The following is a 12,478-nucleotide window of genomic DNA, read 5'->3' as shown; positions in this document are numbered from 1 at the left end:
TCCTTGAAGTTTCTCTGAACATGGTCATGACAACTAAGGGCAGTTCAGAAAAACAGTCCACTACCTGTTTTTCTGATTTCAATAAAGGCCCCGTGAAAAAAAAGACGGGCACAGGAATGTAAGAAGAAATGGACACAAATGCTCCGTTCCTGGGTTGATTCTAAATCTCCCCTGGAAGGTGCTAGAAAAGGAGTCTACCGGCTCCCAATACACAGCAATCCCCCAAACGTGCTCCACCAAGGTGTGAGGCACTCCTGGAGCCCAGACTCAGATGACCGACCCGCTCTCACTGAAAATGGCAGACACGGGCTTGGGCAGCAGGTTCTCTGCAAGCAAATGGAAAGCAATGCTTAAAAAGCCCAAGGAAGGGGAAAAAACTAGTAGCAGTGGGCCAAAGACAGCGGTCTAAGGGTACCCACGAAAGCTCCGGGGCAGGGGCCTGAGCAGGGCAGCCCTTGAACGCTGCCTGGTCCGCAGGCTCCACCCCTGCGCCTGCCAGGATATCGCCCTTCCTGCAGGAAGCAAGAGACCCATGCTGATATGACAGGAGGCTTTTGATACCATTCCCTGTGAAGGCAGTGAAACTATCAGCGGCGTGCCAGGCGGCATGGGGGCCGCTCTGGCCAGACTCGCTGATGCCTCCTCACTCTTCCCCGGAGCCGCCGAGCCTCCCGCAGGGTGCTCAGGGTGTCTTCCGGAAGGGAAGGAGAGGACGGTGAGGGCAGCCAGGAGTCCGCCAGACCTGCCGATGCCTCCCGGAGGGCCTGTCACCACTGCAGAGGGCTGGGGCTTGGGGCCCCTCATCCCCAGGGATGAGCCTGTGCAGAAGGTGGCCAAGAGGCCAGAGCCGCAGACGGGGAAGCAGAGCAAGTTTCAACGTTCAGACAGCCCTGAGGTTCGGTCCAATGTCTTCAGTCTACAGGTCTCTGTAGAAACAGTCCGGGAACAAATCCTGTTCCCTGAAGAAACACCTTCACAATAGTTCAAAGAGATATAGGGCAGGACCGACCGCTTGACCTCCCTTTAGTTACAGGTTTTAGAAAAAACACACGAAACTAAACCAATGTGTGTGTGGGGGGGGGGGGCGGGTATTTATTTACCCAAATAAACTTCCACAGCGCCTGCTACTGCTTCTGTGTGCTTGACCAATTCTCAAAAAATATCACGAGTGTTAGAAAGACAAGAGTTAAATCTGTAGCAAGTACCCTGGCATTCTTTTAAGGGCAAACTAGGAACAAGAATTAAAGTCATCCTGTATTATTAGAACAAGTCACAGGAAATGGGTCAGCTCTTTAGGACAAGAGGAAAACTGCACTTACCATCTGCAGAAAGAACGTGTAGTATAATGAAGCCGCTCTGGAAAGGGGGAGGTCCTAAAATATCCGCTCCGAGGGCCAGAAACTAACACTGTATCTTTGCCTTAAAAAAACAAACCCCAAAACATGCTCAGGCTGACTGGGTGTAACAAAAGCAAAGGCCTCTGCTGATGCTACCCACCCCCCCCCCCCCATCTGTACACAAATACAATTAGAGGGGCTTTAAGTCTCTCTAGGTACGGAGATGAGAATGCTCACATCATGAAAATGGGGAAGATTCACTCTTACTCCACACAGGCCTACACGCACCGTCCTCCTTTCTAGCAAACGCACTGCATCCTATTTTGAAACCCAGTGGGGTGTGATAGATTATCCAGCACTGGCTCACTCACTCTCTGCTGGGAATCGTGAACCAGTCTCCAGTCCCTGCCCTCTGGAAAAGGAAGGAGAATTCTACATTTTGTTCAGTAACAATGTATTTTGTTCCGGGGACTCAAGTGTTGCTAAAGAGAGTTAATTATCTCCTACAAGCACATTCACAAGTGCCCTTTTAGTGTAGTAAAGCACCCAACTTCCCCTCACCAGCTCACAGCCACATGTTTGAAGGAAGCACCAACTTGGAAGTTCCCTAAATCTTAAAGAAATGTGCGTGCCAGGGAGTCTAAGAAACCCCTCCTGGCACCAAAGGGCACTGGGATGAAAGGGTAAATGAATGGGCGGTGTTTGCACAGAAGGGGGCTGTAGCAAACAGCTGGAATAACGGGCGGGTAAGCCACTCAAATGCTTGTCTTATTTTTTTAAATGTTTGCTTTTGAGAGAGAGAGAGAGAGAGAGAGAGAGAAACAGAGTGTGAGCAAACAAGGGGAAGAGACAGAGGGAGACACAGAATCCTAAGCAGGCTCCAGGCTCCGAGCTGTCAGCACTGAGCCCGACACAGGGCTGGAACCCACCAACCATGAGATCATGACCTGAGCCGAAGTAGAACGCTTAGCCGACTGAGCCACCCAGGTGCCCCAAAGTGCTGATCTTTAGTTGCAGACCAGGAAGTATACAGAAGATGCCAGCAATCACCCTGCTTGCCCTAACAGCAAAAAGAAAGGTAGGGAAGAAACAATAAAAATAAAGATTTCATCAGAGTCTTGAAAATGTAAAAAAGCAAAAGAAAAACTCTTGATTTTTTAACAACTGGTGGTGATCAAAAAAAAAGTCAAATTCCAGGAAGAGGCAATTAATACATAATTTCAGTTCTCTAAAGGGAAAAAACTCAAGGCTATTTTAGAATTATGCATGACTATGTTTCTAAACATCACTATTCACTTCCTGCAACAGAGCCAAAAAGTCTCACTCTCGCTCTTTCTGTGGATCAATTATTGTTCCTTTCTGTGAGGTTTCAGGAATACAATGGCATTAATGATATTCCTGTTCCCGACCGCACCACAATCTATTCCGCACTTCCTTGAAACAACTCCTTTAAAGGTTTCTTAAGTAGTCCAACTGCTCACAATCCAAAATTAATCCTGTAATAAAGGTGCGTGGAATTTTTAAATTTCAAAAGACCTGTGTAACAGTTTTCCATTCAAACTGCTGCATACACTTCTATTGGCTTTTCAGGCTGAAACAATATGAGAACGCTCAACTGAATCACTCCCGCTAGACAATGAATGAGAAGCAGGACCAGGAGACAAAGACTATTCCGTTGTTAAAACCCAACTGCTTTCACCGTACCCCAGGTGGCCCACGAAACGGCAAAGAGGAGTGTGGCAAATGGAGAACACGTGGATGATGCACGTTAGACGGAAGCAAGAAGTGTACATTCATGTCCTCTGATTGCCCTTTCTTTGGAGAATCCAGCTGCCCACCCCTCTGTGCCCACAAGCCCCCAGTCACTGACAACAGAATCACTGTGAACTGAGCAAGGCTTTGTCTATGCTGGGATACAAAAACAAAACAAAACAAAACAAAACAAAACAAAACAAAACAAAACAAAACCAAAGCCGCCATCTTTGGCCTCAAGGAGCTTCCAACCCAGTTAGTGCTCAGGGCAAGTGGCCAGGAATGACTTCTCATGGTTGAAGGCATTCTTGCCAGATACGCTCCTAGGAAGTAATTCTCAAGATCATCTGCTTTCTCCAGTTGTGTAATCCCCGGGAAGCTTGTACAATGGCCTCGAGATTATTTTGGTTTCTTCTTTGTATTAAGACCCAATAGAAAAGCCAATGCCAGGAAGGATAAAACTCAGAAGGACATGTCTGTCTGAGGGTGTCTACTGGGAAACAGCAAAACTGTGAAAAGTACTTGTAGTCTTCGTTGCTGGCGAGTAAGAAATAAGGAGTATCTCACATAGCACATTATTTTGCATCAATGAGGGGCTTAATACTTGCTCATTTGACCAGCATTCTCTATGCGGCTGTTCTTTCATAAGATATGCCTGATTTAAAAAAAAAAAAAAAAAAAAAAAAAATTGGAGGAAGTGTTTATTTTCCAATAACTGACAAGTGTTTGTGGAATAAATGAATTTGAAGTATGTTCTTAACTTTATTTTTAAATCACACGAATTTTGTTCTTAAAATTTAACCATGAAGTCTTTTAACAAAATATTCTGCTCTGATCTCAGAAATTATTGCTAGGTATAAAGGTCAACCCCAGAGCTAGTCAGTGAATTCAGATTTTGGTTCTCAGCATCAAAATACGGATATTTTTGTTTGTCAAGTCCAGATCCATGGCCAACCACCTAGAATTTAGGAACTCATTTCCAACAGCATGGTTAGGTCATTTTTTTTTCTTTTTACTGCATGATAGATGAGAAATCAGACAGATTTTTACATATCGGTAACATTACAAATCAAAGGTGATTGTGGAACAACTTCCTATCATTTTATTAGTAACAGCTGTTCACGTAAAACAGTGTTTGGGTCTGAGAACAGCTCTGTCTTCAATGTTACTCCATTCGGCAGCACAGGAGAAAACATTCACTGTTTACTGAAGTCAGTTATTGCCACCGATTTAATTACCAGCAATCACACTTTTTACCTTCTATTGCTATTTCACACTTCCCTAGGATGAATTCTGCAAAGATCTTAACATTGCTTAAAAGCCATGATACCAGTTTCCTTTTGAAAAATGTCATCACCCTCCCAGCTGAAACAAGGAAATTAGACTTTAAATTTGTTGCTACAAATACTTGTATTTCCCTCAAGCCAAAACAGTGTCTGGAGCAAACAGGCTCCCTCCCTCTACCTCCTTAGGAAGAAAGCAATCCTAACCTTCTTAAAATGGCTTCTCTCTCCCAAGATGTACCATTTGAGTTCCCTGCTTTTCCTCTACAACACCCAATCAACATTTCCATTAATGTCAACAGAACTAATAACCTCCCCTTAAAGAAAAATTAACATGAATGCTGGAATCAAAATCATCCTTGGAAAATCTAGTTCATTTCTTCTTAAGTGTAAGTTTGCCTGGATCATGAAGAAAAATCTGTTCCTTTTTTCTGCTAAGTTTAGCATAGCACGCAGCCACACAACTGTGAAAGCTGTTTCAGGTCCTTAAAAATTCATCTGTAATAAAAATCATAACTATATTGAATAGGCACCTACAAAATCGAAGATAAACCATCTCCTATAAAGTGGAGATGTGTTGCTGTTGTTATTGTTGTCGTTTTTTAATGAGAAGGAGGCTATCAAATTTATTTGTAATAAACAAAATGGCCACTAAATTATTCTTCTGGTTCCCCTTTCTAAATTTACCTAAAAAAATCTGAATCGATATATAGGGGATAACTTCACTGTTCAGCATGGTTTTAACATGTGCCAAAGCTCCCATAGGGAGAAATGACATGTAAGCAGAAGGATGAGTTCCACGGCAGATCTACACAATGGATCTACGTGGCTCAAAGCAAAAATCTTAACTCTGAAGGCTTTGCTGTAGTCAGAGCTACAATTCCGATTCTTATGAGGGATGCTAACACTCCACCCTTCGGATAGAAACTCTGAGTCCCGTGTTTCAAACAACAACCACAAAAACAAAAAACCAGAAAGAAAAAGAGGAAATGCATCCAAATAAATCCTGACATTCAGAAACACATTTAACACTTGGAAGCCAAAAGAGTAACAAAAATAAAACTGGTTGGTTTTAAAGCAGCCTCATGAACACCATCGTTTGGTATTTCCAGGGAGATGCTGTCGTTAGGGCTGCGCACAGGGATCCTTGCCTTCCCTGGTTCTGAAGGGCCGTCCTAGACAGCCACTAACTTCTAGGTTAACTCAGACCATCAACATCCCCATTCTTCTCCAGTGAACCCTACAGAGGGGTCGTGGGGCAGGCGCTTTTATCCACAGCCACACGAATGAACTCTCCATACAATCTAAATCTGCCAGGCAATCCCCAGCCTTCTTGCTCTGTAACTGCACAGTTTTCAGTACAAATATATACCTCTCAATTAAAAATATTCCATCTGCCATTCTTTTTTAATTTTTTTCATGTTTGTCCATCTTTTTAACTTTATTGATTTTCTGAGAGAGCACAAGTGCATGGGGGAGGGGCGCAGAGAGACAGAGACAGACAGAGAGAGAGAGAGAAAGTCCCTAGCAGGCTCCACACTGTCAGCACAGAGCCTGACATGGGGCTTGAACACATAGACTGTAAGATTATGACCTGAGCCGAAATCAAGAGTCAGATGCTTAACCCACTGAGCCCCCCAGGCGCCCTCCATCTGCAACTCTTAAAACTCTGTATTTAATCATTGTGGTTCTCATTTAACTGTACAGATAAATCATAAAAATCTGTGCAACTGCCACCTGTATGCTGGAGAATTTAAAATTCACTCTGTTGAGTATATCATGGAGAAAGTGTATGACCAGAAGATGACAGCTTCTACACGATAAAAAGTAAGCAAGATATCGAATGGTTTCTTTTTTTTCTTTTAAACTTTCATACTTTAAGCATGACTGTTACCATTCCCAAATTCATCCAGCACAGAACTGTAATACACTGGTTCAATGTGTGATGTAACAACTTACATTAACACTTTCTATCCTGGAATGCACTTACATCCAACAGGCTCAAAGAGTTATTCAATTTTTTAAAGATCATGATTTTATCTGCCACAGATTAAAAGCATTACATATCCCTGTGTTTCCATAATTTATTCATTACTTTATGCTCCTAATTTGTCGGGGGGGGGTCATAAATAAATGTACTCACTCAACAAACATTTATTGAGAGCATTCTATGAGTTAGGTATTGTGCTAGAAGCTGGACTATCACAGTGAGCAGTACAGACACAATCCCTAACCTCATAAGCTACTGGCCTAGAAGAGAAAGAAAATCTACAATCATATATGTAATTCAGTTAGAAGATAAAGAACATACATTCTTCCATGTAAGACTGGCCTAAACTCTGCCTATTTTCAATAGGTGGAACTCAATCAATTAAAAAGGTTTGCTAAATCTTCCCATTTGATGATTAAGATCTAAAGAGTAAAGATTTTAAAAACATGTAAAGTAAGAACAGATTTAAGAGGGAAAAGATATTTTCAAGGAACTAAAAAAATTTTCTGCATGAATATCTGTGACTGAATGCAGGGATTCAAAGCCATTTGTTATACACAGACTTAAAGACACATTAATATTCAATAGTGTGACCTATGTACTACAAATAGAAATATTTAGGGGAGCCTGGGTAGCTCAGGTGGGCACACCAAAGCGTCCAACTTTGGCTCAGGTCATGATCTCACAGTTCATGTGTTCGAGCCTCTCATTAGGGTCTATGCTCACAGCTCAGAGCCTGGAGCCTGCTTCAGATTCTGAGTCTCCCTCTCTCTCTGCCCCTCCCCTGCTTGTTCTCTGTCTCTCAAAAATAAATAAACGTTACAAAAATTTATTTAAATAAATATTTAGTTAGTATTAAAATTGATCAATTAGAGGAAATACAATATACTTTATACCTACAAAGCACATAAAACTTCAACCAAGTTAAAATGTTCTCTTACATATATACGTATATATGCAACTTTTCTTTGAGCTGGCAAGGAAAATACTTATTTAAATAAATTCAGAGAAAGAATATGGTAAAGAAAACAACAATTCAGAACTAAATATGGTGTTTTATGGTGGTAAGTTTCTGAGTTCATTTAAAAAAGAATAAAAAATCAAAATATATTAGTACAGAATTGGAAAATACATTGTCATAATTGCTGTGTATCAAAAACGATTCCAATTTTACTGCTATACTTTCATCTTGGCAGTTCCCTTTCTAATTCTTTACGCTAACACATAAAATAATTATGTGAACAATGCAAAGATCACCTGCAAAATAAATCCATTTCCACTAAAATGGTGTCATGTCTTAAACTAAAATTTACTTTGACAATAACCTTACACTGAATGTCACTTAAATATAAGAATGAACCCTCGATTTAAATAAGGTAGTTAAAAACATCAGTAAATCTTTAAACTGTGTAAGGATAAAACCCGTAGCCTCCTTTGGACAGGTAGGAAAAGGAAGCTTCAGTGAACTCATCAAAGCAGCTGATCCAAGAGCAGCTCCTCAAACAGAAGCCCTCCCAGATATCTGGTTCAAGTCAACCATTATCTTCCTCCTGGACTCAAAAAACTGTGAAATCAGAAGCCCACACACACAACACACACACATACACACACCCCTACATTTAGGAGAGAGTATTTACTGTAGAAATAGTGTAGGTATCACACTCCTTCCGCTACAAAAGCAACATATCTAGATCACAAAGCTGTAAGAAATAGTATGTGATGCCTAGGGATCATGTTCCTAACAAAAAGTTGTACAATTTTTGAATGTTACTAATGAATGTAGGTGCTAAATTAATGTCAGATTTTCCACTCCTTCTGATAGGCCATACTTGGGGGCTGGCACAAGGCTGTATTAAATCCTACTCAAATATCTAAAAAGAGACCGAGTTCCCCATTACTACCACTTTAATAGGAAAACTGTTAATTTTTTTCTCATAAAATTATCTCCAAGTGCATTTTTAAAACATCATATGTTATTTCAATACACAGTATGTAATTATGTCCGTATATGTGTATTTCCCTCAAAGTCTTCCTCCTAGATATTCTAACCTAGGCCTTCCAACAGACAAACCCCCTGCGTTCTAATTCCAGCTGCTGGCACCTAGAGCTGTCACATTTCAGGAAATAGGGATGGCTTGAGAGATCTCAAATGCTGTATTCACAGCTAAACATAAACAAAGACTGTAAACAGGGCAAAAGAAAATCCATTCTGAAGTCTCTCTAAAACACATGCTTTTTCCCTTAATCGTGCACTTGTACACTCTATGTGTATTTCCCTTCCCCTATTTTTCCCAATCTTGAGCATTTGCAACATATTCAATCACACATTATTCAGCCATTAGAAGTAGCCCAAAATGAGAAAAAAAAAACATTTTTTTTAATCTTAATATTCCAAATGCAGTTTTCCACTCCCCTGGCTTCATTCCCTAAAGCCCACCTCTTTTATCCAATGCTCTGCCTTCTGTTCTTTACAAAAAGTATACATTTATCTAATCTGGTTTCAAGACATAAAGCATGACATGTAAATTAACCATTTGTAACTGTCTGTAATGATTATATTTTGTTCCCTCTTGTAAGTGATCCAGTACCCAAGCAGTTCAGTCCCAAAGGCAACTGGTTCCTTGAACCAGGAGATGGAATGCTCAAGAAAGAAAACGCATGCTTCTTCAATCTGAATTGACAACACAATTTTTCTTTCTTCCAGACCTGTCTGAGGAACATTTATTATACACGCAAATATCTTGAACACAAGTGCAGGCATTTTTCAGGCCTGTTACTGCAAAGCTGTTTATTCTTCCTACCACCATAGCTCAGAGTTAGGTCACGCTGGCTCCTATGTGCACCCTGATCCTTGATTCTGAACAGTCTCTAAAAGATAATAATCAATAGAATTCCTCTTTGAGAAATGGCATTTTCTTGATAACTCTGTCTGAAGACAGAACGTTGGGTTGTTGTTGGGTTTGTTTGTTTGTTTGTTTGTTTGTTTGTTTTAGAGACTGAAGGGAAATTTTTGCTCTACACTTCCCGTTTTCCTTCTAGCCTAGATCCCAAAGATATTAAAATGCTGTCCGTTTTAAACAAAAGGTTTCTATTTGTTTCCGGGAGAGTAACTGAGAGGCTGCACTGGTTTTCAGTAGTAACTATTGTGAATTCAGGCCTGCATCTGGGTTGCCTCATTAAACAAAAGAAACCCGTCGCTGTCAACAACCACACAGCACAACCCTCCGTATCCCTCCTTTTTTTACTGGAAGAAATGGTGCTGACGAAAAACAAACCTGTCACCATCCACTGGTCAAGAAACTCTTCTGGATCCCTCCTTTCGGTGGTCTGGTGGCTAGAGAGCAGCAGCACTTGTGTGACACATTTGAGCTTGCCTGCCCGCCCCCCCGAAATACATAAACCCCCTTTCTTTAGAGAGCCAACCACTAGGCTCCCTCATCATCACTCCATGGACAATCCAGTCGCGAGTCTGACCACCACTCCCCCCAGACCCCCACCACTGGAAATGGATGCACACAGGCAACCCTACCGCAGGCAGTCCCCCAGTGTGCCCCGGCTCGGATCGCCACCCTCGGGCCACATGCATGCACACGCACGCGCACACACACACACACACACACACACACCACAGTTCCCCTCTCCGGCACGGGGCGCCACAGCAAAGACACTGGAAGTTCGACCCCGCTGCCCACCTTCCCACCCCCGCACCTCTTCCCCCGAAGGGATTTGCCATTTAGAAGATGCACAGCATAGAAACGCGCTCCCGGGAGGCACAGCCCTCAGGAATACCAAGGGGCACACGCCGAGGCCCGGGACGGGGCGGCCCCGACCCCTCTGCGCGTGTGTGCTTGCGCGCGTGCGTGTGTGTGTGTGTGTGTGTGTGTGTGTGTGTGTGTGTGTGTGCGCGCGCGCGCGCGTCTGTATGTGTCTGTGCGCGCGCGCGCGTGTGTGAATGTGCTGCGCGCGCGCCCGCGCGGGTGCAGGTAGTGGCCGGGGACGCGCCCGCCGAGGGTCCAGGCGAGCCGCGGGCGCCCGGGGGCGGGGGCCGCGGAGGGCAGCGGACCCGGGGGGCCGGGGGCGGCGGGCGGGGGCCGCGGAGGCCCGGCGGGAGGGCCCGAGGCAGCCGGCCCCGGGCTGTACTCACCGAGCAGCAGCAGCTTGAGCTCCCGGCGGGCGTCCCGCTTGTCCCTGCGGAGCTGCCGCTCGATCTCGTCGTTGATCCGCCGGGCTTCCTTGGCCTCCTCGCTCAGGCAGCACGCCATGATGGACTCCAGAGTCATTCTTCCAAAGTGCCTCCGCTGCAGCCCCGCCGGCACCCCCTGCTCACACGCGCGCACACACACCCTCCCGCCCTCGCTCCCCCGAGGCAGCGGTGGCCGCCGAGCCCCCGCCGCCCGGGCGCGCGTCCGGGACGAGCTCGGGGAACGGCCGCGGGGGCCGCGGCCAGGGCCGGGGCCACCAGGTGGGCCGGGGGCGCGGCGGGAGCGGGCGGCTCGGGCCGCCGGGAGGAGCGAGGCGGGCGCGGGAGGCGGCCGCGGGCGCTGGCTCGGGGGGCGCGCGAGGGAAGGCCGCCGCGCCCGGCCTCGCTCAGACGCCCGCGCCTCCTTCCCCGGGAACGGGCGGCCCGCCTAGCCCCCCGCGCCGCCGCCGCCGCCGCCGCCGAGGCTCCCCTAAGCCCTGCGCCCGGCGGCGAGAGCACATCCACCGGGGCGTCCCCGCAGCGAGCGGCCGCCGACGGCTCCCCGCGCCCGGCGCGCCCGCTCCTCGCTGCCGCTTGACACGGCTCCCGGGCGCCCTGGGCCCTGCCCGCGCCCACCGCCCGGCTCGCGCGCAAAGCCCGCTCGCCGGCTCGCCCGCCGCGCGCTCAGCCGCCTCCGCCTCCGCTCCGCCTCCGCCAGACGCCCACCCCCGGCCCCGATTGCCAGGCGCGGAGCGGCTGCTCACTGCTCGCCCTCCCCCTCGCCACACACACACATTTTCTTCTTTCTCTGAACTGGAGCACAGATCCGGGAGGGAGGCGGCGGCGGCAGCGGCGGCGGGAGGAGGAGGGGAGGCGGAGGGAGGGGATGGGCGCGGGAGGAGGGGAGCGGGGAGGCGGCGCCGCCCGGCCCCTCCTGGAAGGCTTTCCTGGGCTCGCAGCCGCCGCGGCGCGCCTCCCAGTGCGGCTCTCGCCTCGCCCGCCGCTCCCCAGGCTGAGCCGGCCCCTCGGGCTCTGCGGGCGCCTCCCGCTCCCGCGCGCCGGTGGGGGCCGGCGGGCGCAGCGGTCACGGCCGCCCCCCGGGGAGGGGCGGGTCGGGGCCGCCGCCAACCTGCCGCTGCCCGCCCGGGCGTGGTGGAGCAGGAATATGGCGGCCTCTGCCTGCCGCTCGGCCCCCGGCCCAGGAACGCGGACTCGCGGGAGGCGGCCCCGCCAGCCCCCCAGCCCGGGCCGGCTCCGCGAACCGTCCGCGCTCGCGCCCCACCACTCCCGGGCCGCGCGGGTCGGCGCCGCCTCCCGGCCACTTCTGGGCTCTTTCCCGTTCCTATTTCCAAAACGCCATTCGGTTACAAAAGTATCTCGCGTCACCTCTGACCCCAATTCGGTCTTAGATATACTCGGTCGTGGAGTGCGACTGGGGAAGGAGGAACTGTCACCGGTTCCCGGGGGGGGGGGGGGGGGGGGGGGGCGGGGAGGGAAACTGTCCACAAAGTTACGGGAGATACACATCTAAATCCTAAGCTGCAAGCGAAGCTGTCCAAGTTTCCAAGAGCCTCCTGATGGCTTCCAGTTTATATGCCATTGAGGTTGTTTCTGTTTTGTTTTGTTACAAACTCTTCTGGAAAAGGCACACGATGTTTAACAGCCAAGTGATCAAATTTGCCCTTCTAGACCGAGATTGAATTATGCTCGATTTACAGGAAAATGCAGAATCATGTGGAAGCAAAGGGAAGAATCAAATAGAAAAAAGGGGGGGAGGGGGGACAAGATTGCCCCAGCAGAATCCCATTCTAGTATTTTGGTTTTCCACTTTCAATTGAGGCAGTTTACTTTAAAATGTTTGTTTATTTTGTTGTGATGGTCGACTGATAAATGGCAAAAAAAAATCTCCTTGCTCATTCAGGTTTTATTTTGTCTA

The 12,478-nt window shown here is 47.3% G+C and overlaps 1 protein-coding gene across 3 annotated transcripts in view; it reads right to left on the bottom strand.

Moving 5' to 3' along the window:
* The window catches only part of LOC131492038 (guanine nucleotide-binding protein G(q) subunit alpha), a 320,026-nt gene extending 309,257 nt beyond the window's left edge, over positions 1–10,769 (bottom strand). Inside the window, exon 1 of one of the 3 annotated variants that reach the window (XM_058695647.1) lies at positions 10,507–10,769. In XM_058695647.1, the coding sequence (XP_058551630.1) occupies positions 10,507–10,642 (136 nt within the window). In that variant the 5' untranslated portion in view covers positions 10,643–10,769. Of the gene's footprint in view, positions 1–9,637; positions 9,663–10,070; positions 10,111–10,506 lie in introns of those variants that run through there. The other 2 variants (XM_058695648.1, XM_058695649.1) reach the window with 2 other exon arrangements.
* Between the last annotated feature and the right edge of the window lie 1,709 nt (positions 10,770–12,478).

This window comes from Neofelis nebulosa, chromosome 12, assembly GCF_028018385.1.
Source record: "Neofelis nebulosa isolate mNeoNeb1 chromosome 12, mNeoNeb1.pri, whole genome shotgun sequence".
NCBI classification, from domain to species: domain Eukaryota; kingdom Metazoa; phylum Chordata; class Mammalia; order Carnivora; family Felidae; genus Neofelis; species Neofelis nebulosa.
This window is presented reverse-complemented; position numbering and strand designations above follow the sequence as displayed.